At 39.7% G+C, this 27,639-nt stretch overlaps 1 protein-coding gene across 1 annotated transcript; it reads right to left on the bottom strand.

Moving 5' to 3' along the window:
* Window positions 1-628: 628 nt before the first annotated feature.
* Window positions 629-26,292, bottom strand: LOC119650530. The gene is made up of 4 exons (XM_038053364.1): window positions 26,141-26,292; window positions 15,106-15,300; window positions 14,466-15,046; window positions 629-896 (listed from the first exon to the last, which is right to left on the bottom strand). Exons 2-4 carry the CDS (start codon window positions 15,280-15,282, stop codon window positions 848-850), a joined length of 807 nt encoding a protein of 268 aa, XP_037909292.1. The 5' UTR covers window positions 15,283-15,300; window positions 26,141-26,292; the 3' UTR covers window positions 629-847.
* Window positions 26,293-27,639: the final 1,347 nt, after the last annotated feature.

Genomic DNA, 27,639 nt, shown 5'->3' on the forward strand with positions numbered 1-27,639 from the left:
TGATCAACTGATTGCTCCCTTAAATGTTCTCAATATGTCAAACGGAATCCATTGTCAGTTTCGGTAAAAGGCATGTAATTATCTCCAAATCAACCACTGTTGTCAGTATGGCTGCAAAGACCATCCGGTCCATTATATACCGTTGTTGCTTAATTGCCAGCTTTCGGATTTCGTTACCCCAGATGTGAACCACCGGTTGATCATGGATGTTTGTGTGTTTATCTTTGTACTTGTTCCGCACCGATCACAATAACCTGTTTACAAAACCCACTCTTCGATTTTAGAAATATTTTGCTGTTTCTACTTTTTGTTTTTAAGCTTCGTTTTTCAACAACTGCAAGGTTAGACGTATCTTTAGTTTGCACTAATTTACAATAGTGTAAGGTTTTTTTAGTTACGCGTATAAGAAACCACCTGAACTTATTCGAATATTTAACTGCCTTTATTACCATACACCCATGAATCGTGCTCGTTCACTTCACAAGAGGCTTGCGATCACCAAATATATTTCAGTTAATTAAAGCCAACAATTTCTATACATACTTAATTTTATTTAATAATTTCATCATCAGCGTTATTTTACGAGCACAAACTTCTTTTATTTCACTCTTTCGAAAATCCAGACAGAATATTTTCTTTCGATGAAAACTTGCCAAATCATAAGAAAACACATTCTAGTCTAAATAAAGCAGAATATTGAAATATCTTTAAACTTTGATAGAAATATATATTGCGCTTTTGGTTAATAAATACAAAGAGTCTTTTCATTTAGATGTAAAGGTATAGATCAAAATCAAAAGACAAAAATGGTGGTTCACTCTTTTAATCCTTCCTCTATTATCCTATGCTATGTTTCACTGGGAGTTAGAGACTTGATCAAACTCAGTATTTTTCCTCTGAAATTAATAACGAAAATAAATGAGTTAAATATGGAGCATTTACACGAAACAAAAATATTAGCAAATAATATATTAATTCATAAAATAATTTTAATCTATATAGATTAATCAATTTGTTTATTATTACAGTAAGATTATCATCACATCCAAAACTGAAACAGATTCAATGGAATTTTTCTTTTTTTCCTTCGCCAGTTTTAATATGAACGTTATGACTCAGGAGTAAGGAATTCTAACTATTAGGCGCCCTATCGAATCCTGGGAAGATTCAGTCTGGATCCTAAAATTAAAGGGAGCCCTCATGCAATTCAGCCTGAAATCATGAAAAACAATGCCATAGATAACAATTATACAACACAATGATAGGAAAGCTGCTCTTGAGAGAGAAGGTGAAATGGGCACTAGATACATCAGTCGTTTGATGATGCAATCAGTGTTTATTTCTTTAAATTATGGGTTATAGATAACGTTACTTGTAGGAAACATTTTACTTGTGCCATGGTTGCACAAACTTTAACTGAAACCATGCTGCGAATCCTACTAAACCCCGTAAAGCACAACTGCTGTTATTAACAACATAGTTCGGAATATCTTTCGATTGCGTCAAACCATCCATATTTGTAATAAATCGTCAGTTTCTCCTCTTCGTCGCTCATCGACAGTATCTACTCGTAGTTGCTGATTTGCTAATAGTACATTTTGCAACTACATATGGGTAGCTTTGAATTATTTGCAGGAAATGCAACTTCATCTCAACCTCGATGCTAGAACAAATCTAGAAAACCGAAACTGGTCGCTTCAGGTAAGAAAGGTTTTCTGCATTTCTTATATAAAAATATTCCGGTCAGTAAGGAGTCACGTAATGCATACGCATTTATTATGTCAGAATATTCACTTTAGCGTGATACTTACATTCAAAGCCTTAGAATTTGCACTGAAGCGACAAATTTGACTTATTATAACATTGTTAGTTAGTAATAGTGCGATTTCGACCAAACTTGGTAGAATCATGATTCATATTACAGCAAAATTCGATGATGTTAGCATGAACTTAAGAGGTATTTTGCAGTTGATTAGTAAAAATTATATATCATTATTAACTTTATTTGGATACATAAAGCGGTATAGAAGGAGCCTAGGCGTATACTGGTAGCTTCGTGATTGTTTTCAGGTTTTTCAGTTTCGTAACTTCTGAGAATAGTCCGTGAAAAATAATCAATTTCCAGTTACCGTTTTGTGTTAAATTTTAGACTTAAGATCAACTTTGAAAAGTACTAATTCATTTGACCATATTTGGTGAAAACAAATTTCACACTCCCGCTTAAATTCCCCGTAGAACGATGCCACTCACTACATGCGTGGGCGCTCACAGTTCCCACCTTCCCATCAAATTTGGTGCCAAACGGTACAACCATTTCTGGGAAATGTGCGTGTGTCCGACAGTAAAACGATTTTAATAAGGTTTTATTTTACACAAAACCTCAAAAATGGAGCCCAAGCTCGAATTGGACGAGAGCAAATTTATTTATTCATTTTAATGAGATACATTTTCGTTATATTACAAAATCAATTATATAGTACTAGGATGTAACACTTTTAATTCTATCCTTTTAGCTTTCTTAATACTTTTAAGGCTTTGCTTAAAACGACACCTTATTAGAACCGATTCAACGTTAACATGCAATTTTCTCAGAAACGGTTATAGTTAGGTTGAAACTGTGAACGCTCACGCATGCAGTAGCATCATTCTACATTAAATTTGAGGGGTTCCCCGTTCAAGCAAAAGAGTGTTTTTCCACCAAATATAAATAGTACTTTTCGGAGCCAAAGGGAGTTTGGACGTTAGAAGGTAATCAATTACTTCACAGAGTCATTCTCAGAAACTACCGAAAGGGAAACTCTGAAAATAATAAGCAGTTGCCCTCATAGTCCATCTTGTCCTAAAATATTCTTCATATCAATAGTACTCAAATAAATTATTTGAAATAATGATATGGTTTTTGCTTTTTCGCTGGCACTTTTTAGTGTTCGCATATACCAATATTTCGGGAACCACATATTCCCTGCATTAGTGACACGCATCTCTTTCAAAATAAAACGCTTGCGAAAAAGCAAAAACCCTATTATTATTTCAAATAATTTAATCCTTAAGTTCATATTAGAATCAAAAAATGCAGTAATGGTTAGTGAAAATCCTACTATATTACCGACAGAATTATAGTACATAGCTCAAAATTGTTTATTTTGTGTAAATTTGCTGCAACCCAAAACACTGAGTACCAATACCACATTAAAATGAATAGTTTGACATACCCAAATGCATATGTATTACATGATACGTATAAAAAGAACCGTTCTGCAAACAAATATTCCGACACAAGAAATACCCAAAACCTTTAACACTTGAGGCACCGATCGTCCGGCTTTCTGATTCTTTATCTTCGTTTTGAAGATCTGTCTGCTCTTTCCATAGCTAGTATAGCTCAACGTCTGGAAATTTTGGAACTGGGTAATATGATATACGTCGACGTTCTATACAATGGTTAGACGTTGATCACTAGCCGGGTCTACGTACAAAGTAGGATGGTAGGGTTTTTAGACTTTTCATCATCATCATCATCAACGGCGCAACAACCGGTATCCGGTCTAGGCCTGCCTTAATAAGGAACTCCAGACATCCCGGTTTTGCGCCGAGGTCCACCAATTCGATATCCCTAAAAGCTGTCTGGCGTCCTGGCCCACGCCATCGCTCCATCTTAGGCAGGGTCTGCCTCGTCTTCTTTTCCTACCATAGATATTGCCCTTATAGACTTTCCGGGTGGGATCATCTTCATCCATATGGATTAAGTGACCCGCCCACCGTAACCTATTGAGCCGGATTTTATTTTTAGACTTTTGGCAATCCATAAATACCGGTAAGATGTTACCTCACTCTTTCCCCAACTACTTGTTTTAGTAGTTCTGTGTAAAAGTTACTCTTCGCTTTCAGTTGATTAATTAATTCCTTTCAGTGGCGAGCCAGCATTGGAAGCAACGGAAGCATTGCTTCCCTTGCTTAACTGAATAAATTATGGTAACAGAAAAATAACAAAAGAAACTACTCTAAGAACATGTTACACAGCGTAAACTTCTACTTCTTATCCGGAGTTAGACAGATACACAGATACACACATTCCTTAAAGGGCATTTTAAAATCTGCCTATGCGACGGTCCATTGAAAAATTATGTATTTTATGTAGAAATGATGTTAAGCGGAAACAAAGCACATTTAGTAACAAAAAGAACGAGTCTTTTCACTGGCTGAGAGTAGAGAGTAAATTCGCAATGTCTAAAAAAAATTAATACTTTCAAGATCAAATAAAAATAAAATTAGTAACTTTTAGTGGAAATTGATCTAAAGCTCTTTAAAAGGGCTTGAGAAAATCGTTAGAATGAGCTATGATAGAAGTCAATGGGATAAATAATAACGGAGCCATGAAATAATGTAATTGCCTGAATTTTTTATATAAACATCAATAAAAACAAAATCTGGTTTTCTAATATAAATAAATAAGTAAGCGGAATCCCTTGAGAATCTACTTTATTTAAGCCCTCCCAATAAATTGTGAAAATTTGTTGGATTTAAAGTGCGTAGTTTCGGAAACAATTGTGATTTACCTCCAAAAAAGTAAAGTGTTTTGCATGTTGTAAATTTGCGGGTGTTTGCATGTGAGGACTTTTTTCCCACCACGGTATAAGCAAATGTCTGGATTGGAGGAGGCTGCATTCAACCGCCGTGTAGACATGGTTTTGGAAGATTCGCTAGACAACTGTCTGAGGTAACTAAATTTCACTCCGAAAGCGTTAATAAAATAAGTCCGCGATCTGCCCTTGATTCTTCCCAAGACGAAGGTTGTGATACCTTCCAGAAATTTAACTCGTACCACCAAAAGTTGCAGTTTACTGTGGAGATCGAATTCGAAGGCAAATTACCGTATCTGGATACATTAGTCAAACAGGACAAAGGATCCATGAAACTTAATTATAACCAAAAAGAAACCGCATCGGGACATATCATCCATTTCCGACCTTTCTACCACAAAAAACAAAAGCAGAACAACAAGAACAAAAAATATAAGCTGCAATGGATATCTTGCGTGTTTCAGGGATATCAAAGAAGGATTGTGTAGAGCCCCCCGGAAAAAGCATAAGTTCCAGAACTCGTTATAATATAGGGCGATTGTTCTCGATTTTAAAAGATCCAACACCTGTCCTCAATCAGTCCAATGTAGTCTACAAGTTTCCATGCGAAAAATGAGAACCAGAATTTCTGGGCACAAGTCTGATCTTGAAAACAAAAATGAAAACAAGGCGGCGTTAGCACAGCACTGTATACATAATCACGATAATGGCCAAAGGAAACCAGTACAAGAAACCCGGCGTTTCAAAAGGTCGCCTTATTATCATCAAGGTGAAGATATATTTAGTTCTGTTATTTATATGTTCTAAAATTCCAGGAGGACATCCTGATTTTAACCTCAGACAAGGGAAATCTCACCGTAACGATGAAGAAAACGCATTCACGTTTAAAAATCAGGCTCTTTTAGATGACACAGTAACTTGTAAAAGCAAAAGAACAGCCAACTGCAAACTAAAAGCAATTCCTATAATGAATCATTACCAGTAACAGGAGATATCGAAGAGAACGAAAGAGTAGAACTCACGTCGTACACAACTGTCATGTCCAAAATTTATGAACTTTCAAAATTCAACAAAGCTGACTGTCCGTTGAGATGAATTGTGTCTAGCGTAAGTAGTCCCGCATATAGGCTCAGCGACGACGTAGGCTCGAATTTTTACAAACAAATCTGTAGAATTCAGAGAAAAAATGAAAACCTAATCAGGGGAGCGAGGGGATTGTTTTCATCGATAAAGGAAGTCTATTTACCAACGTTCTTGACGGATTAGCAAAATGCCTTAGAAAACTATACATAGCCCGGAAAGCGTTTAAATACATTGATGACCTATGCCTGATCCTCTTCAGACCAGAGGTGTACATTACACGATAAATTACAGTTTACTCTAGAAATGGAATCCAACCATCAACTACTATATTTAGATACACTTGTCATACGGAACGGCATCAGGACGATTCACTTTCGACTCTCCCTTCCCACTGGGCAGGAAATGAATGCTGCTTACAGTCTTATACCCGCAATGAATGATGTGCAGTTTCACAGCGGCAGCAGAAGCAGGCGTTTTCCAATTCCAATGAGGAATGACTTTCCAAAAAAAAAAAGCGCCTGATACCGAAAGCCCTATCCAACACCTCCGAAGAGACCGAGAGGAACACATCCCCCAACGGCTACCTGTTTACCAACTACACCCCATGCATTTCAGAGAGAATGGGGAGGATCCTACAAGATTCAACAGCAAAAAGATATGCCATAGAACTCCGTACAATATGGGAAGATATTCTCAACTAATCGATCTACAGACCGTGGAGTGTACAATTACTTTAGCAGGGTTACAAGTTTCATCATTGGCTACCGACTATAATAGGAGGAAAGATCCCATAATCAGGCAGTAGGATAAGGATTGGGAATAACTAATTGGAAAACGATTTTGTAATTAGGACAAGGCCTAACGTAGAAGGAAAAGTCTAATTCAACCTTAACTCATTACATTCATTTGGTAACAAGAGGGACAAATTCTTCTATGTTAGCCGAGTTGGTATAAAACGACATCCAGAATGATCCTACTTAGGGGGATTGCTTCTAAAACGCTCGTCTCTGACATTATTCACCTTTAGGAGCCATGCTGTGCCCCAAAGTAGCGATGAAATCAAGTGGAACGGGGCAATGAAGGAAGTGATTCGCATCTTTAACAATGAACTAATTGGGCCTTTTAAGGTTATATCAGGTTAGGTTATAATCGAGTCGGTGTCTGTCTGCCCGTCTGTCTGTCACGCTCGATTTATTCGGAAACGGCTAGACCGATAGTCATGCATGGTAAGAGCGTGTGATCTCTTGTTCCCTTTACATGCAGCAAGTGGCGCCATTCCATGTTAAGTTTAAGGGAGACTTTACCATACATGTGAATGGAAGGTGCAACATTTTTTTTCATAAAATGTACCCATTTTCATAAAACTGAAACATGAAAGGGCTCAATTAGAACTTTTCGAAACTGGTTCCACGTTTGATATCGGGCGAAACATAAGGTAGTGAGACTCAAATATGACCATCAAAAGTGTTACAGGTCCCGCTCTCAGAATCTATCCAGGAGAAAAATCTGAAAAAAAATCACAGTAGTGCATCTCTGTGAAATCTAGGCCTCAAAATACATTCGATTCCGATATCTACACAAATAAAGTTTGGCATGGGTTTAAGGGATAATATAGTGCACAATTTGGTCAAGTTTGAAGAAAATCCAACTGTTGTTAACAAAGTTATAGGGGGTGAAATTTTGCCATTTTTGGTGAGTTTTGTGCATTCTACAACGTGTATGACGTCATCATTATATATCAATTCGTCAATACCGCAACGAAGTGAGTCCGTATGAATGGGGTGGGAAAGAATTATTTTGTTTTAGTTCATTTGTTGTTCATTTGTCATTTGTAAATGAATATCAATTACTCCAAACAGACATGTGTGTATGTAGGTATATAGTATAATATATGCGTGCTAACGAAGTTTGCGGGTAGTGTCTAATCCAGATAGATATATTTATACAGTAAACCAGCCGCATTTAATACACATGATATATATGTACATATGTATGCTTCTGGGCACGAAGTAAATCGGAAATATTATATGAGTAGGATCAATTTATATACGTGCATAGTAATGTACAGGCAGTTTGTTTTTTTAGGGTGAGGATAATATCTGTGGCTGTAATATGTTGTTGGATTTGCAGCTATATACAGGTAGAAAATGTGCGTTGAAGTTTCTTACATAAGGTGAACACAAAACCTTTATACCGAAGTGCGAGCTTCCGGTATTTCGACTTGTTAAATTTATAATAATGAGAATTGAACCATTTGGGTGTTCCACAGAAAGGCTTGGAATAAATATGTTCGATAGGCATAAATATAAAAAGCACGTATTAATTGTATTAAGTGATTCCAACAAAAAAAGCTTTTTCTGAAACTAGATAGGTATAATGTCGGCGTTTGGCCCTTGTCGCAAACTCCAAACAACCACAAATGTTTGGCGCCCACATATCTCCATCCACACGTTTGCAAGTGCGCTCGTGTTTTCTGATCAGGCAAACAAATTCCCTTTGATTTGTTCGGGTCGGCGGCAAACGGATGTACTATATTGACACATTTGAATTTGTGATGGCTTGTTGAGGTTTGGCAAACATGTGGATCGGGCACAAAGATGAAACGAATATTTGGAAACCAATTAAATGAAAGTATCAAAAAGCAGTCGGGGACGCAAATTCCGACGAATTTGAAGAGTGGTTCGCAAATCACGAGGAAGATTATTCCATCAATAATGAAGGAATTTCACACGAAATGGTTGTTGGAAGTACCTGGTTTGCGCGGAAAGCGTTCCACGTGGGCCTCTCCAGATGGGACCATTTTCAACCAAATTGACCACGTGTTGATCGAACTCTGCCAACTCTCAGCCTTGATGAATGTCAGAACATATAGGGGGGCCAATATAGACTCGGATCACTATTGAGCGGAGAAGCGACTTCACAGACTGAAAAAGGAAGCCTGGGAGAAAAACAAGTCTGTGAACTAGAAAAGTACAGGGAGCAACCGCACCAGGCGCGCAAGTTTTACCAACAAGTCAGCAGGATAAAGCCATATACACCTCGATGCTCATCCTGCCGAGACAAAGAGGGAAATCTGATTTCCGACAGAATGGGCATATTGGAGCGATGAGTTGAGTACTTTGATGAACTACTGAACAACCAGAACATCGGCGAGTTGGAGGTCCCGCAACTGAAGACGACGGACAAATACTGTCACCACCAAGTTTAGGAGACACAGTCCGTGCAATTCATTGACTTCATAAGTCGCCAGGAGTCGATGGAATTACAGCCGAACTGGTTAAATATGGAGGCGACCAGTTACACCAAGTGGTTCATCAACTTGTGCTCAAGGTATGGGACAGCGAATCAATGCCTGACAATTGGCAACGGGGCATTATCTGTCTCATACATAAAAAGGGAGATATCACACAGTGCAGCAATTATAGAGGTATCACGTTGCTGAGTACCATCTATAAGATATTCTCCTCTATCTTGCTAGGCCGGATAGCCCCATACGCCCAGAACATCATTGGCCCATACCAATGAGGCTTCACTCAAGGCAAATCAGCAACAGATCGGATTTTCTCTCTGCGGCAAGCGATGGAAAAACTGTTGGAATATGAATAACAGTTGCACCACCTATTCATTGAATTTAAACCCGCCTATGATAGCATAACCAGGGTAAAACTGTACACGGCCACGAGAGAATTCGGTATCGCGACGAAATTGATAAGACTGACTAGGCTGACCCTGACCAATGTGCGAGGCCAAATAAAAGCAGCAGGATCACTCTCAAGACCATTCGACATCAACAACGGTCTACGACAAGGGGATGCCCTATAATGCGTCCTCTTTAACCTGGCCCTCGAGAAAGTGATCTGCGATGCTGAGGTAAATGCAAGAGGTACGATTCTCTTGAAGTCCACCCAACTGCTGGCCTATGCTGACGATAACGACATCATGGGAAGAACCACCCGAGACGTACAAACTGCCTTCATCCAGATCGAGCAGGCGGCAATTGGCGCGAGTTCTTGGGCTGCACATTAATGAAGGCAAGACAAAATACCAACCAACAACATCAAACTGCACTGGTCAAACAGGAAGAATAAGGATAGGAGAATACAACTTTGAGACCGTTGACAATTTCTCCTGTCTAGGGTCGAAAATCATAACCGATAACAGCTACGATGATGAAATCCACGCACGGTTGTTGTCAGCCAACAGAGCCTACTTCAGTTTACAAAAACTGTTCCGCTCGAAACGTCTCACCATAGGGTAAAAGCTCTTACTGTACAAGACTATGATCTTGCCAGTCCTCATGTATTCCTCGGAAACTTGGGTTCTTAGCAAGAAAAATTGCGAACTCTTGGCCGCGTTGGAGAGAAAAATCCTCCGAAAAATTGCGAACTCTTGGCCGCGTTGGAGAGAAAAATCCTCCGAAGAATTTTTGGCCCCCCACATGAAGATGGACGATTCCGTAGCCTACATAACGACGAAATCTATGAGCGATACCATGACCGTACGGTTGTGGATAAAATCCGGCTCAATAGGTTACGGTGGGCGGGTCACTTAGTCCGTATGGATGAGGATGATGCAGCCCGGAAAGTCTATAAGGGCAATATCTATGGTAGAAAAAGAAGACGAGGCCGACCCTGCCTAAGATGGAGCGATGGCGTAGGACAGGACACCAGACAGCTTTTAGGGATATCGAATTGGTGGACCTCGGGGCAAAACCGGGATGTCTGGAGTTCCTTATTAAGGCAGCCCTAGACCGGATACCGGTTGTTGCCATTGATGATGATGAATGAAGGAAATCCGGGAAAGATGGAAATTGAAGCATGCGCATGCTTACGATCCATTTTTGAAGCGTCTCAACCGAAGCACGGTATCAGGTACGTTCGATACGTCGGCGATGGGGTCAGTGAGACTTTCAAAGAGATTCTAGATCCGCGGTCGTATGGGGATTATTACTAACTTAATTTGAACTGTTATTAACTTCATTTGAACAGACATCGATATGGAGAGTATTTTGAGGCCTGGGCACCATATAGATCAGCACTTCTCCTCATCAGATAAAAACCACCAACACTCCAAATGCCCCCTAGGCAAAGATAGTTGAGCCGAGGCCAAGGGACCATAAATCCCTCAATCGTCGAACTACTAAAACCGATTTATGAAAGTCTCTCATCAGATGACTACTAGAAGGATGTTTAGGCGCCCATACCTAAAATACATAACAATGTGTCACTCAATGGCTGTATTTGGAGTTTGTGTCCCAAACATTTGCATTCGGGGAGACAGGTAATCGAAGTTTTGACTTTTTTGACGGTGATGATCTTCAACGAGGGATTTTTATCGATTCTACAAACCATGGAAGTCACCTTGGGATCTCAAGCTGAAATGTACGCCACTCGACGAAAACCGCATAGACCGTTCCGAGCGCAGAGTCAGTGACGCGGCAGAACGGGCCCGGGTTGAGCAGAGGGAGAAGAATGTAGCCAACCTGGAGCAAATTCGGGACGAGGAGGGTGAGATTTATGACCCTGCCATGACAGTTTAATGTGTAAGTTCCCCAATCAAGTTTTCTACCGTTCTTTATCTGATTCTGATTTCCTAAAAGTTACTTTTCTTGGACTTGCTTATATACCTTTCACTAGAAATATTTATCGAATCTAGTCATTTTTTTTTGTTCAGTAAACATTCCTCTCTGATCGACCCAGCACGATTTTCATTTTTTTTTATTTTTACAGCCCCCAAAAGGGCAAAAAATTGGGCGTGAAATTTTTTTTTGCAAAAATTCATTGTTTAAGCAAATTTTAGATTGCAAAAAATTCAGTTCCGCCGATCGTAGTCAAGACCACAAGGGGGTGGGAAATTCACTAGCTAAGATTAACCTAAAAATCGAAGTCAATGGGAAAGACCAACCAAAAGAGCTATGAGTTGATCCGCTAAATGGTGATTTAAGAACCTCTCGTCTCCACGCGGACCATAATTATGACCCAGGAAAGAGGCGAATCTGATCTGGACCCTGCTACCGAACGGGACAAAGGCCAATAAAGAATGAACAGCTAGAGGATTCCGACTCCGTGCGTGCCTATGTCGTTTACAATTGGCAAACGCGAAATTCCATTAACCCATTAAAAGAAGAAAACGTAATATGAAGATAAAAGAAGTCAGGAAACCGGAAGCTGGGCGCTTCAGGTATGAAAGGTTTTGTTTGCTTCTTGTGTGAGTATATTTGAGTGTGGAACTATCCCATTTGTACGCAGCCCGTTAAGAATATGCATTTAGCATGTCAGATTTAGTACTTCGGGTTGTAAATTTACATGGTAAAGACAACTTTGAGCTACTGTAACTTTGTTATTAATAGTATGATTTTGATCAAACTTGGAGATAATATGCTTCATATTATATTTTATACTACTACCACCTCTTATAACTCTGAGATAAACTTCAGGAAGGTTTTACTCAATTTTCCCAAAAATATGGTAATATACTATTATTAACTTAATTTGAACAGATATCGACATGGAGAGTATTTTGAGGCCTGGACGCCGTATAGAGGCAGCTTCATGACTTTTTTCAGATTTTTCGGTTTGGCAGTTTCTGAGAATGGGTCCGTTAAAGAAATCATCACTTTGCACCCCTCCCACTCCCCCCTTTTTAACGAATCTCAAAACTAAGACTGGCTTCGAAAAGAACTAATCATTTGATACTCCACGTGCCTACATTTGGTGATAAAAAATTTTACACCCCCCTTTTACATGTATGGGGACCCCCCCTAAATCTCAACGTAGGAGGATATCACTCACTGCATGTCTGGGGGGTCCTTCTCACCAAATTTCGTGTCAATCGGTATAGCCGTTTCTGAGAAAAGTGCCTGTGACAGACAGACAGACAGACAAACGGACAGACAGACAGACCGACAAACGGACAGACAGACATTGAACCGATTTTAATAAGGTTCTGTTTTACAAACAAAACCCTAAAAAGGGCTGGGGAAGAATTAGATTCTTCTTGAATGGAATTTTAATATTTCACTCGAATTTCAATTATTCTCGTTAATTATGACATCATCATCTTATTTGTATGGCTTAGGATGCTGTTAATTAGCACGAAATTGATAAGTTTGAACTTCTATAACTTTGACACTAATAGTTGCATTTTCATGGAACTTGGCATGTGTATGCACGAGACTGTCCTCTATGCCGGTGGAATTTGGTACACCTAGGATGAACTTAAGGGGAGTTTTTTAGTCAATTTCTAAAAGTTGATAATATACTATTAGTAAATTTATTTGAGCAGATACTGGAATGGGACATCTCTCGAAGATTAGATTTCACATAAGTGTTTTACACAAAACCTTAAAAAGGACTGCAGATAAATAGATTCTTCATAAATGCGACTTTAATATGTCACGCGAATGTCAATTATTCCTGGTAATTATGACGTCAGCATCTGATTTGCATGGCTTTGGAAGCAGTAAATTCGCGCGAAATTGCTAAGTTTGAACTGCTATAACTTTGGCGTTAATTGCCAGATTTCCATGAAATTCAGCACATATATACTCACATATATACCTCTATGCTGGTGAAAAATTCGGAAGTCCTAGTATAAATTTAAGGGGAGTTTTTCAGTAAATTTCTAGAAAGTAGTAATATACTATTAGTGAGTTTATTTGAGCAGATATCGGAATGGGACATATTTGGAGGCCTAGATTTCATCGAGGCGCACCACCCTGATTTTTTTCGGATTTTTAGGTTGGGTAGTTTCCGAAAATGAGTCCTGTCTCACTTCAAGTGCGTACATTTTGACTCCTTACTCACGCACTTGGCAATTTATGCCAAAACTAATGTTAGTTTCGGAAGGTACAAATCGAGACCTTTCAATTGATACCCTACACAACTATATATAATATATCCGGTGAAAAACATTTATGAATCCCCCCTTTGCATGTATGGGGAGCCCCCCTTTAAACTCCACCTAAATTTATGCCACTCGCTGTATGCGTGGGATTTCATAGTTCCCATCTGTTCACCAAATTTCGTTCGGATCGGTTGACATTGAATCGATTTTAATAAGGTTTTCTTTTACACAAAACCTTAAAAAAGGCTAAGCGAGTAGGGGTCGTCGTTAGACTAGGAAAAGCATAGAACTAGCAAAAGAAGGAAGCCGTCTACTGCAGGTAGACTCTCAAGGATAATACAATAGATCTAACATATGTGGTTTGAGTACTTGGAGCTACGATTCTAATCTAATGTAGGGAGGAGGGTTGCTTGGCCAGATGAGAGTCACATGTTCAGCTATAACAGGCAACAGAAAGGAGAAGGCCTCCAAAGGTTAGTATAGTCATTACACTAAATCCTTATCAGACACAGACCTCTTACCGGCAGGGTTTCCATTACCATCGATTGACAGATAAACGAATTGTCTACAGGCAGTAGTCAATCAGTCAATGGCTTGGTGTAGCATATCTGGTTAATTATTCGATCCTGAAATTTGAGCAGAATCCTCGCCTGATCATCACTAATCCACAAAATATAATAGATAATAACTATGAAGGAAGAGGAAAATTAGCATTCGGTTATCTAATGATTGTATGATAGATAAGTTGCTCGTAAATAATTGTAAGTGTGAATGGTTCGAGATGGGGCATACCTTCTCATCGAAGTTACGCTATTGATCATGAAAAATAGGAAAGAATGTCATAATAAAACTATGCATATAATTTTGTCGTCAAAGCCTAAACTCATTCCATAAAAATTTTATACTACTTATAATCTAGATTTCCATATTTGTTCTATTTTGAAAAAAAATATTTACAGAAGTGTGGATCGCCTGCTGCGGCATTGTCCCGTTGCATCCTTGATTTGACCACGACGGCATCCGTGGTTTGCAAATTGTCGCGTACTCGATGGGATTCCAGACTTAATAAAAGTTCCATTTCTCATGCTATCACTGTGCCTTACTGCCGGCCTCGCCGCTGTATGTCGTCCCCGTTGTATAAGAGGTTCAGATATCACCTGAACCGGGATCAAGGTTCCGAGAGTGGCAGGAAAGTGCATTATTTTGACCGGTTTTGGTGTCGAAGCTTCTGATTCAAGGATTACCACATTTGGCTTTTTAGTAGTTAGCATTGGCTTAGGGACTTCCTCGTTGAACTGTTGCGTGGTATTCAAGTGATTGGTGATGTCTACTTCGATAGTAGATTGTGTGGAAGACATAACTGGAATATCTGATGTTGCATTTAAACTACTCTGTGATGTTATGTTGGTATCAATCTGAGAAGCTATAGGAGTAGGTGTTGTGGGCGCTAAAGTTGGTTTGGACGAAAGCCAAGCACCTATTGGCTTAATCGTGAGATCACTATCATCGTAGTAATAATCCTCGAGTCCAGGTTTTTTCTAAAAGTGAAGTGAAATGTTTTATTAAAGAATTTAATTGGTCAATCATATAAACTTACGTCGGTAAAATCGTTTCCCTCTAAATCAAAGATAGCGACATCTTGGATACTAATATGAATATTATAATGACCACTCTGTCGTTGATCGAATGTAGCCGTTCGATCTGTTTCTTCTGCCTTTACGAACAAGCCGTTGTGATTTGCAAGTACTAATGAAAGTATCCCCCAAATAATCATCTTACAGTCACGCGGATACTGTAGAAAAAGAGTCAATATTAAAGCGTAACTCATTTGAGTTCAGAAATTTTATTTATTCCTATTGGAAAAAATATATTTTGGGACCAGTTGAAGAACAAGGACTGCGCAGTATTGAAGCATTCCACAGGAAAACGCTATCTTTCAGCGAAATCAATAAAGTGAGAACTCTGTATTTTGCAATAGACCCACTATTATGGTGGAAACTAAACAAATCTTGTGAGTTTTTATATGTGTGGTCTGTGCATCGAAGTGGTGCATTACGGGTTCTTCGAAGAGGTGTCCTTGGACTTTATATCAAATGGATTTATAGCGAAGTTGATAACGGTGAATTCCATGTAATTTTTCCAACAGCAAATAACGCAGAAACAAGGAATTGGGAGTTACATTTGCCAGAGACAAAACATTTTAGCAAAAATTTTAATGGGGGAGCCACTTCCGAGCACTACAGGCTAACAAGTATAAACATTTTTAATATATGGTTTAATATTACCTAGTTGGGCAGGATGAGATGAAAGACGAATTTTGTGCTTATTGGAGAATACCTTTGAAAGGTTAACCGCCAATTTTATTGGGAGGCTTCAATGCGAAAGGCAATGAATCATTTTAGAGGAGAATACGGGAGGACATAGCTTACATAACGAAACGAACAATAACGCCCAAAAACTTTTGTCATTACCAGCAGTAAAACCTTAGTCGTAGGCTCTAACTATTTTGCACATTTGGGCAAGATAAAGTGGGTACCACCCAACAGACAGAACTTTAGGAGGGACATTCCGTATAAAGCCAAAAAGACCTTCTCACAGCTGAAGCGAAGAAAAGCAAATAACTGGTTTAATAATGAGTGCTAAGCAAAGTTCGCAAAGAAAAACGAATACTATTTCTTGGAAGGCGAACACCTGCCACACAAGAACACTTTTTAGGAAGAAATGTATTAATTGACGAACATCATCATCATCTACGGCGCAGCAACCGGTATCCGGTCTAGGCCTGCCTTAATAAGGAACTCCAGACATCCTGGTTTTCCGCCGAGGTCCACCAATTCGATATCCCTAAAAGCTGCCTGGCGTCCTGGCCTACGCCATCGCTCCATCTTAGGCAAGGTCTGCCTCGGCTTCTTTTTCTACCATAGATATTGCCCTTATAGACTTTCCGGGCTGGGTCATCCTCATCCATACGAATTAAGTGACCCGCCCACCATAACCTATTCAGCCGGATTTTATCCACAACCGGACGGTCAGGGTATCGCTCATAGATTTCGTCGTTATGTAGGCTACGGAATTGTCCATCTTCATTGACGAACAATGCAAAATAAATGGGAAATGTAACAAAATGCGAACGACGCTTTGTAAGGCCGCGGATGATAAGAATGTAAGTGACAGAATCTCGAAAATAAAATGGATTCAGTACTTTAGAAAACTCATAGGCTTGGCGTCCCTATATACTGAATCTTTTGTCATTACAGACGACGCAAGTTAGGACCATGTAATACAGATATATCTAGTCAGTTTAAAATCAAATAAAGCTCCCCATTTGAATTCCAGCCGGCTACTGAAGAATGTTGATCGATTATTATGACCGGCTGATATCTAGGGAAAAAGTAGTAAACTGCCAGTATATGCCCAACGTGCACTTTACAGCATTGCGTTCGCTCGAGATTATTACCCTGCTTTACTCTCTGGTACACCTTTACTCTCACTACCAGTGAGGTTTGAACCGCGACCTTCCGTACGACTGCCTTGTGCTCTAACCACTCAGCGATCCGGACACCCAATATGGTAGTCAGGAAGGTGACCTCAGTAACAACAGTGGTATCCTCCATGTAAAATCCTTGCAACTGGCATACATAGATGACGAAAGATATTACTGCTCAACCCATACCCGTGTGAAGCAAATGTACCGAGGATTGGAGTCAGCAACAACTAACTTTATAAGGTAGAACATTATAATGAGTGAACATAACTCCGAAAAGCTCATAAAGTCAGATCAATACGTATGACCGGAATGCTGAATATACTCTAGTTAAATTTCGTAAATTGCAAGAAATAGATCATGAAAAGCGATTAGGTCATAATCGTGTCCTAAGATTAGCTGGCCACAGAGGAACCTACAAAAATAGTAATAAAACTAAATTAAAATAAATAACTGATAGGTTTTAATATTGTTGAATAGGAGGATATCTGCTATGAGGTAATGCAGCGGATTTTAACAGTCGATTCTCATAGTTTACCTAAAAACACCAACGATAACGGACTGCGGATTAGTCAGTTAGCAGTATCGCACAAAATACTGATTTGCGCAGAAAGCAGTCTACAAACAAACGCGGTCTTCAGTCGGTACCACTTTCAATCAAATTGACCGCGCTCAACTCTGAACCTTGATGAATGTTAGAACATATAGGGGGCCAATATACACTCGAATCACTATCTCGTTGGTATGGTGTTACCTGATAATCAGGTAAGTGTGAATACTGAAGCCACCACAACGAAGCCCTCCGTAACACCAATAAGAGGGAAATAGATGCCGCAATAGTCGCAGATAGCAGAGGTCCTGAAGATGAGGCATTGCCAAATGACAACCATCTGAAGAACGTTATCATTGGCTCCAGTTGCATGAAAAGTCCAAACGACTGGTTCGAAGATGAATGTAAATGAATGTTGCATGCCGAGCAATACTACACCCTTAAGGAACGCGGGCACGTGCAGACGCCAATTACAAATTCCGTCGAATGGAGAAGCGACTTCACGGACAAAAAAAGGCCTGGGAAAATCAACAAGTCTGTTGACTCGAAAAGTACAGGGGGTAATCGCACCAGGTGCGGAAGTTTTACTAAAAAGCCCCCGGATAAAGCCTTATAACCTCGATGCTCATCCTGTCAAAACAAAAAGAGAAATCTGATTTGCAACTGAAAGAGCAACAGCCAAAATATCAGAGAAATGGAGGTACCGCCAAATGCTGTCACCACTAAACATGAAAGAAACAGTTCATGCAATTCATCGGCTTAAAAACCATAAGTTGTCAAGAGCCAATGGAATTACAACCGAATTGGTTAAATATGGAGGCGACAAACCAACAAGCGGTTCATCAGCTTATGCTCAGGTTTACGGGGAATCAATAACTGATATTTAGCAAAAAGGCATTATCTGCCCCATACATAAAAAGGAGGATATCACGCAGTTCCTGAGTACCATCTATATGTTAAGATATCCGCTATATTGCTGGGCCAAATAGCCCCATATGCACACAAAATCATCGGTCCACACCCAAGTGGCTTCACTCTAGATAAACCAGCAACAGATCAGATTTTCTGTCTGCGGCAAGCGATGGAAAAACTGTTGGAATATGGACATCAGGTTCAGCATTTTTTCATCGACTTAGCCATGATAAAACTGAACACCGCCATGAGAGAATTCGGTATCCTGACGAAATTGATAAGACTGATTAGGCTGACCCTAACCAATGTGCGAGGCCAGATAAAAGCAGCAGGATCACTCCCGAGACCATTCAACATCAACAACGATCCAAGTCAAAAGGATGCCCTATGATGCATCCTCTTTAACCTGACCTTGGCAAAAGTGACTTGCGATACTGCGGTAAATGCGAGAGGCACGATCCTCTTTAAGTCCACTCAACCGCAATCCGAGATGTATAGTCTATCTTCATCCAGATCGGGCAGGCGGCGCACACGGTAGCAACATAAGCACCAAAAACAAAAAAAAAAACAACAGCATAGGAGACTACAATTTTGAAAGCGCTGATAATTCCTCCTATCTAGAGTTAAATATCACTACTGATAACAGCTATAACGATGAAATCCGCGCACGCAGAGACTATTTCAGCTTACAAAAACTGTTTCGCTCGAAATGTCTCACCAAAGGGTCAAAGCTCTTACTGTATATACAATGGATCTTGCCAGCCCGCATGAATCCTTCCTTCTTAGTCGTGTTCGAGAGAAGAATCCTTCGAAGAATTTTTGACCCCCTACATGAGGATGGACGATTCCGTAGCCTATATAACGACGAAATTTATGAGCGATACCATGACCGTCTGGTCGTGGATAAAATCCGGCGGTGGGCATTCACTTAATTCGTATGGGTGAGGATGATCCAGCTCAGAAAGTCTATAAGGGCAACATCTATGGTAGAAAAAGAGACGTGACAGACTCTGTCTGATATGGAGGGATCGGTGGAACCCTGCTGAAAACCGGGATGTCTAGAGTTCATTAGGTTTTATCTTAGGCCAGAATACCTCGATGACAGGACACAGACAAGTGTTGACGAAAATTTGGAGCTTTTGAGTAACAGCAGCTTTTTACAATACACATCACTTCCATATAGAAAACAGAGAAAACATTGGCGCAAAACAATCTCAACCTGATGTTGGTGTTCACAAAGATTCATTACCAAATTCTGGCCAAAAGCGAAAGCAGACTTAGCACTATCACCTCGCGATACATCGAGTCTACATGTCACCGGCGTCGGCATGGTCTTTGAGAAAAGATATTGCCCAAAGAAACGCTCCACATCCTCCAGTCAATACAGCATGAAGGACGTCGTTGATAATTAAAAGCAAAAGTATCGATGATAGACTGGCGGACTTCGCTTCGACTTCAAATTACTTTTCAATTTTTCCTCGATTCCCGCGGATTTTTGCAGCAGGATCCACATTCCATCCAACTGTTACAATTTTCCAATCCTTGGGAATGATTTCAGATGTACGGGATTTGCCAATGAGTGAAAGTAACGATTCCGCAGAAAGGACCAATTTCCTGAGAAATTATCAAACTCGGTAGCTTCCTCTTCTTGATGCCAGGATGACTTCGTTTCTGCAGTTCGTGTTCGGTTGAACTTTACCGGACCAGCCCGTGTTCGGTAGAACTTCACCGGACCATCCAAACGCTTACGGCCTCACTTATTTGTAGCAGTTTCTGCTTTCTTTACTAGCGCAATAATAATTATGCTTCGTTGCGTCTCGCGAAATTAGTCATGATACCGGAGTTGCAGCTGGTCAGACTCGCCGCCACTCACTACGATCATTTCAACTAACATCAATTCGTTTGCATGCATCCGCAATCATCTACTTCTTACGGCGGACGCTTCTTTGAAAAAACGTCTGATTAGTATTAAACTTAGAGAGACGAAGCTCTCCAACTTTACAAGCTAAGGTAAGCGATCATCAAATGATGGTCCTTTTTGGCCGAAATTCAAGGAAAAATGGATCGACTAAGGTTGTAAATAAAAAACACAAAATCCAAGGTGCGAATTCGCCCAGAAGCAATTATATTCTCTGGCAAGGGAAATATATCGTATGCGGCGATACTAAAAAAGGTCAAAGCTGACTCTGACCCAAGAGGTGGAAATGTTAGCGAAATCCAGAGCACACAAAAAGGAATCTCATGTTTAAGCTGGAAAAATCCAGCATGAGAAAACTGACGGTTTTCGCAACCAAGTTATAAACTCACTTGGATCTCGATGAAGTGACATGCAGAGAAGAAATCTGCACTGAAAAAACAGTTCAAGTTTGAGGAATTCGGAGAAGAATTTATAGTGAGTCTAAAAAAGTTTATGTCGGGATCAAACAGCCACAATGTAACTGCCAGTAGAGGCAGCGCAAAAGTTGTTGGCTGTAGGGATAATTGGAATAGAATAGATTGTTTCCCGTCTAAGGGAATAGATCTCTCTCAAGAGGTAGTTCAAATGCCTGATGGGTAGCAAGGCAGGCAACTCTATGGATAGAGGTCTTCATGCTACACAATGCATTGTTTAAGCATATGACGCATCGAGCCTAGTTCGTTCCCCAGTAGAAGATCCAATTATTGGTGGAATAGTGAATTAGGCAGCTTTCAATCAGCCTGCTACCAAGTTTGATGAACAGCTCAGAGGATGGTAAGTAAGATCAATCAAGGCAAAAGGATCATGCCTATCAGGAAGCTCGCAACAACCTCAAACTCGCCATCCAGCGGAATAAGGAGGAGTGTTTTAATGAGTTCTGTTCGCAGGCGGGCATAAACCGCGGGGGTAGCGCGTATGAAGACATGATCTAGAGAACATTCATTTCCACAGATCACGTGCCCCACCCTCTTATTAAAAATCATCCAACGATTATAATATAAGTTTCTCGACGATAAAACGCCCTCGAATTGGCAAATTTACAAGAATGTCAACCAGGAAGCAAAGAAAGCAATCGATGCTACCCAAGTGGTCCATTACAAAGATCTTTACGGCACTCGGACATCAAACACCTCACTTGCGTTCAAATAACTATGGTGGGTTTATCAATGCAAGGTGAGAAGCATTGCTTTGGTTCCATTGCATTTTTACAGCGGTCCGCCAGGCTGAAGTGTATGCAATCCTAAGAGCAACAACCTGGATGATTGTCGAGCAGTTGAAAGGCAGGCGTATCGCAATCTGTATGCGATAGCCAAGCTGCATTGAGCGGCCTTTTGATGACTTCAAAAATCGTTCAGGAATGTAGAAACCGATTGAACTCTGTTTTTAGATTCAGTGCCGTGAAAATAATCGCGTTACCTGGTCATTATGGTGTGGAGGGAAATGAAATCTCGGATGGTTCAGCGAAGGAGGGTTTAATCTTCCCCATACCTGGTTTGAGGTGTTAGTACCCTTGGCCAATGTTGCAATCAAAAACTGGGAACAAGCTTTCCATTATGGCAGGTCGCAGAACCTTAATGCTGCTAAATACACTGTTTCTTTCTGTCAGGAATAAAAGAACATACTGCAAAGTTTATCCTGTCGAATAGCAAGAAGACTTGTAGGGGTGTTGTGGGCCTTCTGACTACCCATAATTCACCAGCAGGGCATATGTTCAGAATAGGAATTATCTAAGATGATACGTGCCTATCCCGTAAGAAGAAGTAGAATCTATGGAATATTTCTGATGTGAGTTCCCCGCACCAGATATCTGATCTTTGGTATTGATGTGCTCCAACTGTGGCATCGCATCTACTAAAGGAAATCCTACGATACATAAACAAATGCTGGTTATTCCGTTAGACGGGGAATCGAGTGCAATGCGCCATTGGAGTCTGAGTCTTTAGAGGCTTTGCCCCTCCCCCACCTCATACACACTATCATACATACGTCACTCAAATTGGTGCCAGAACAACTCGTGCGCTGCGTTACATTGTTCTACCACGTTCCAAAAAGTAAACTACGAAGAGTGACGGGTATATCAAAACTGTTTCGTGACTCTGTTGATGTTCATTCAGGAACCGCCCTCTCACCATCCCTCTTTCTTCTTGTTATGGACACTGTCACACGGAATATCTAACCAGTGCTTTCTACACTGCCTTGAATTGTCGCCTCATGCAACACGCTAAGGAGAATTTACTCGCCAAGATTGGTCTAAACATCGAAATCGATGAGAAACGATCAAAAGGCCGGCCTAAAAAGCGTTAGCGTCATACGCTGTATGGTGATTTGAAGGCCCCGCGACCGCATCCAGATCAGGTCTTTGATAGAGGAAAATGGTACAACAGATCTGATTCTGAACTGAACAAAGGCTTACAAATAAGAAGAAGAAGTATAGTCTGATGTCTATGATAGACAGAGACATTTGTCTGACACAAGTATAGATGTTTGCTGACACAGAGGTTTGTGTTGAATAAACATTTATCAGACAGCCATTTGTGTGGCACATGCAGACCGAGACAGGCATTTGTCTGTCTGATGTCTAAAACAGACATGGGCACCTGTTTGTCTGTTGTCTGAGCTAGACAGGGATATTTACCTAAGCCAGACATAATTTGATAATAGCGCTTTCAATGCTTATATCTTGCAAATTCACCAGGCAATATTCCATTTTTCCCTTAACAGGCTTGAGAACGTCTATGTTGGAGGACTTTTAGGAAGCCTCTGTTACAAAGCATGCAGGCACTCATACAAACGCCAATGCACTGAATTACCGCCCGCATATTTGGGGGCCTGGCACGAGACCGATGCGTTACTCTTCCTAATTGCCGCGCTGTGAACGTTTTGCTCTTCTAAAATATAGAAAATACATTTTGCGTGCCTATTGTAAAACAGACAATTAGGAAATTAGATTTAACGTGCATATACTTTGTGTCGGTTTGTCTATTTGATAAACGGCGTCCATAATTTCACTTGTTCACTGTGGTGTTATATTGAGAATTAAATCGATTCATACCGAAAGAAAAACAGGAACAAAAATGTAGACTGAGGGTTGAACGGTTAGCTTTAGTGATCACTTTTCCTAGTGACCTTTCTACGGAAAACCTCTTTCACAAATTAATCTGTCCAAGAGTGGATTCATATTAACTGCCGTTAGATTTATCAGAATGCAAAGTATAATTCCGCAAAAGGAAGAGAAGCGTTTTCAAATGCCCCCAATTCCACTTAGTTTGCTTTGCCCAAATTTTCAATCGATATAGCCGGAATTCTCCGAAGAATTTTTGGCCCCCTACAAGAGGATGCACGACTCCGTAGCCTACATAACGACGAAATCTATGCGCGACACCATGATCGTCAGGTTGTGGATAAAATCCGGCTGAATAGGTTGCGGTGGGGGGGGTCACTTAATCCGTATGGATGAGGATGAAAGCCTATAAGGGCAATATCTATGGTAGAACAAGAAAATGAGGCAGTCCCTGCCTGAGATGGAACGATGCCCTAGGCCAGGAAGCCAGGCAGCTTTTAGGGATATCGAATTGGTGGACTTCGGCGCAAAAGCGGGAAGTCTGGAGTTCCAGGCAGGCAGGCAGACCTAGACCGGATACCGGTTGTTGCGCCGTTGATAATGATGATAGCCGGAATTCTTACTCAAATTGGAGAAAGCAAGTATTCCAGGGGCCCTCGACCTCGTTTTCGTGCAATGTGTAACCACTCCAAAAACCATAAGGGAACTGGCATAAATAATTTCTAATATGCCTTTTCTTCATTCGAAAATATACATGACAATTACCATGTTTCCAAAATTCCGGATGACACGATATATAGTTGTTGGTATTAATTCCAATTCAAATTCACATAGTAAGTCATAGTTTCGAATGGATTTCATTGCAGAGAAAAATGATTAAAGTTACATATGTCAGTTGAGCATGAAATATATATCTAAGGCCTGATGAACGGGCGGAGCTTATGCGATAAGTTTTGATGGGTGAATGCAAATGTCGAGGGCGCAGTGGAGAAAACACAGCAAATGAAGGATGTAAATTGTTTCTATTCGTGTTAACTCTAAAAAACTATTAATTAAGAATATATACTAAGATACATTGAAATGATCATTGCAACCGATTTATCTGTATATCCCCGGAGTAGGCACTAGGATGAGCTTATTTGAATCGAAGTTTGAGCCTCTTTTTAAAATGGTATATGAAAAAACATTTCTGGGGATGACTTTCTGTATTGTTGCAGTTTGGCCTATAAATCGAACCGTAGCCGCGTAATTTGCTTATTTGTATCTTATTTCTCCCTCTCTATACTGAATAATTTGTTCCATTTAAATAAGTAAATTCTTAAGCCCCAGCTAACGTCACTCTAAATGAAGAGTGCTAATGAAACATGAGACATAATTATTTTTTATAGCTTATTTTAAATGATATGGATATGAAAGGCATATGGTTTCAATTGTACGGAGCTAAGTATTATATATGCCACACAGCACAAGAAACAATTCATCTATTGAAAATAAATTTTGATAGAGGTTTAATTTCACCAGAAAATGATGTCAACCAGCCACCAAGATCATGTCTGATAATGTTCACAAGAATATTCCACAAACAATTCAATGGCTCAAAACTAATACCAAAGACGTCATCTGTGAAAAAGAGTAAGAATTGTGCAAAAACATGCTCCAAAATTTGTTAAAATATTAACATCTGCAAACGTGAGCGTGTTGGACATTTGCATGGTATTATCTTTCATTCGTTAATGCTAAAGTTTCTACAATAAGCTTCAGTAAAGAATTATAAAATTTAAAAGTGGATATTCAGGGGAGATCAGAAATGTACCAAATTCTTAGGAACTGTACATGCTTCCAGATGAATTAATTTCCTGTGTTCTAAGCTTCATTACGCTAGCATCCTTTTTCACAATTTGGCAATATTAGCGAACCAATCTCCTCTTCTTTTGTTATATCACTTTCCTTCTAAGAAAAAGTCGCAGATTTTCCCTAATTCAATACCAGGTTCATGTCCTCCTTCTTTTGACCAAATTTATACTCATACAGAACGGTCAGACAGAGATTAGATAGAAAATTAAAATTTTTAGGTACTGGACCAAATGTCTAGTCTAGTCTAGTTTTACAAATACCATCATTCGATAATCTTAACATTTGGTAATTTGTGGCGTATCTCGGTTACTAGATAAAAGTCAAGTTCTAAACAATACAAAAGATGTCATTTTATATTGCGGCCAATGTATAATTTTATGGCTTTCAGTTAGAGTTTGTTAGAATCGTTTCACACAATTTAGACAAGATACCGATGAACGACTCTTTTCAGTCCAGTTTAGTTAGAAGAAAACTTTATGAATACTCCTAGCAGATAACGTCTTTTAAAATTAGTCAACTAATTCTAACCGAAATTACTTCTGACTGTTCCAAACAAGAGTCTGGAATATTTTATTTTATCTACTGGATCACAAAACAGAAATGAGATTAACAGTTTGAAATGCAAATGCTTGATAGCGAAAGTCTGTGAGTCAGAAAAATATATCTTAAACATACGTGCAATATGTGATATGAATCTTCCAAGCAAAGGCTAGTCCAGATTAGCTGGTGGATCAGAATGAGATTATAAAAATTCTGTTTAAGTGGATAGCGCATATACGAAAAATTACTAAATTCCAAAAACACTGCAGCTTACCACAGTCAAACACAATCACTGAACTCTATCAATCAACGGACTTTCAACACTCTAACTGGCATCCGCCTTTTCCAAGAACTAGTCTCTAACTGAACCCTATACAGCCAGCAAACATTGACTTTCTCATGAAAGCGAACATCTATCCGTGGATAAGAATAGAGCTGAAGACGCGAAGCAGAAGACTCAAGAACTAGCCCAAGATTGAAATGCTTGTCCTACGTAGTGGAAGAATGTACCAAGCAATAGTGCTGGTTACGCGCTTCAGCATTCCTCGCTAGTCTGCATTTCGTTAGAATTACGGACATGCGTAATGTTTGTGTGTACATGCATCCATCCATAATCTTCCACAGAACCAACGATCTGAAGAGGTACATTGCTAACTATTTTGAGAACACTAAACCATTTACGAGAACTGAGGAACAATAATTGGTACCTACCGCCATGGATGTTACCTACAGTGAATGGAGCAATTATATTCTCATACCTATTCTAATATTTGCCAGAAGTAACCAGGTAGAATTTAATTTGTGGTAACACATACGATCGTACATATATTTTTCTGAATAATTTGTAAAATGTAGCAAAAATTTCCATTGCAAGTTACGGTACGCTTGGTATCAGCCGTCTCATCTGCTCGAAGTAACACATAGCGGACCTCTTACAAGAGCCATATATTATCTGTATATCATCCAACATTAGATAAAATAAACTTTCGATGCTATCTTTTCTGCTTCTCCATTGAATTCATAACTTCTCTCATTTCAGTAATGAATACATCAACTAATTAGGTAAATTTTCGTCTAAGCTTCGTAGCTTTAACATCTAACGTATTCATTCAAATTTTGAAGGAATCAAAATGCCTCCTCTTGATCGAAACTTCCCGTGACTTATTAGCATCCCACATATACTATATTTCATATGCAGCTCAGATAAAGATATCTTTCGAAAGTTTAAGGGGACCGGAGAATATGCAAAAGGAGCGCATATGCTTGAGTAACATTTTCGGGAGACGCCACGTTTGGCCCAACATATGCGGCGTGAGTGCTTTGAGCTGCGGCTCCCTTTAGTTGCTTAACTTAACCTAATCTAGCTCCCCTGAATCCATTAACCCCCCAGTTATGTACATTACCTAAATTTTTCATTTCTGGTTGTATTCGACTGTACACTGTTTTACTATTTCTTCCACTATGTGCAACTATGTAGATAGGCGTTGGAGTTTGACAGACCCAAGGAATCAAGCTGTGTGTAAATGGAGTTTTATGCGAAATTGCTTTGTGTGGAAAATATGTGAATAAGAGCGACTGCTCAGATCAGCAGCTTCTGAGGATCCATCTGAAGCTGAACAGAACGAACGAACTTGCTTTATGACCTCAAAGGTAGTGACGTTGTAGTACAATACCACTGTCAAGTGTACTCATTTTGCACTTGTTATTACAATAAAGACCAGGCGAGTCTGTAGAGTCTGTAGAGTGATGTAGCAGATGGGGTTCCGCGTTGCG

The sequence above is a fragment of the Hermetia illucens genome, chromosome 1, assembly GCF_905115235.1.
Source record: "Hermetia illucens chromosome 1, iHerIll2.2.curated.20191125, whole genome shotgun sequence".
In the NCBI taxonomy this organism is placed as follows: Eukaryota; Metazoa; Arthropoda; class Insecta; order Diptera; family Stratiomyidae; genus Hermetia; species Hermetia illucens.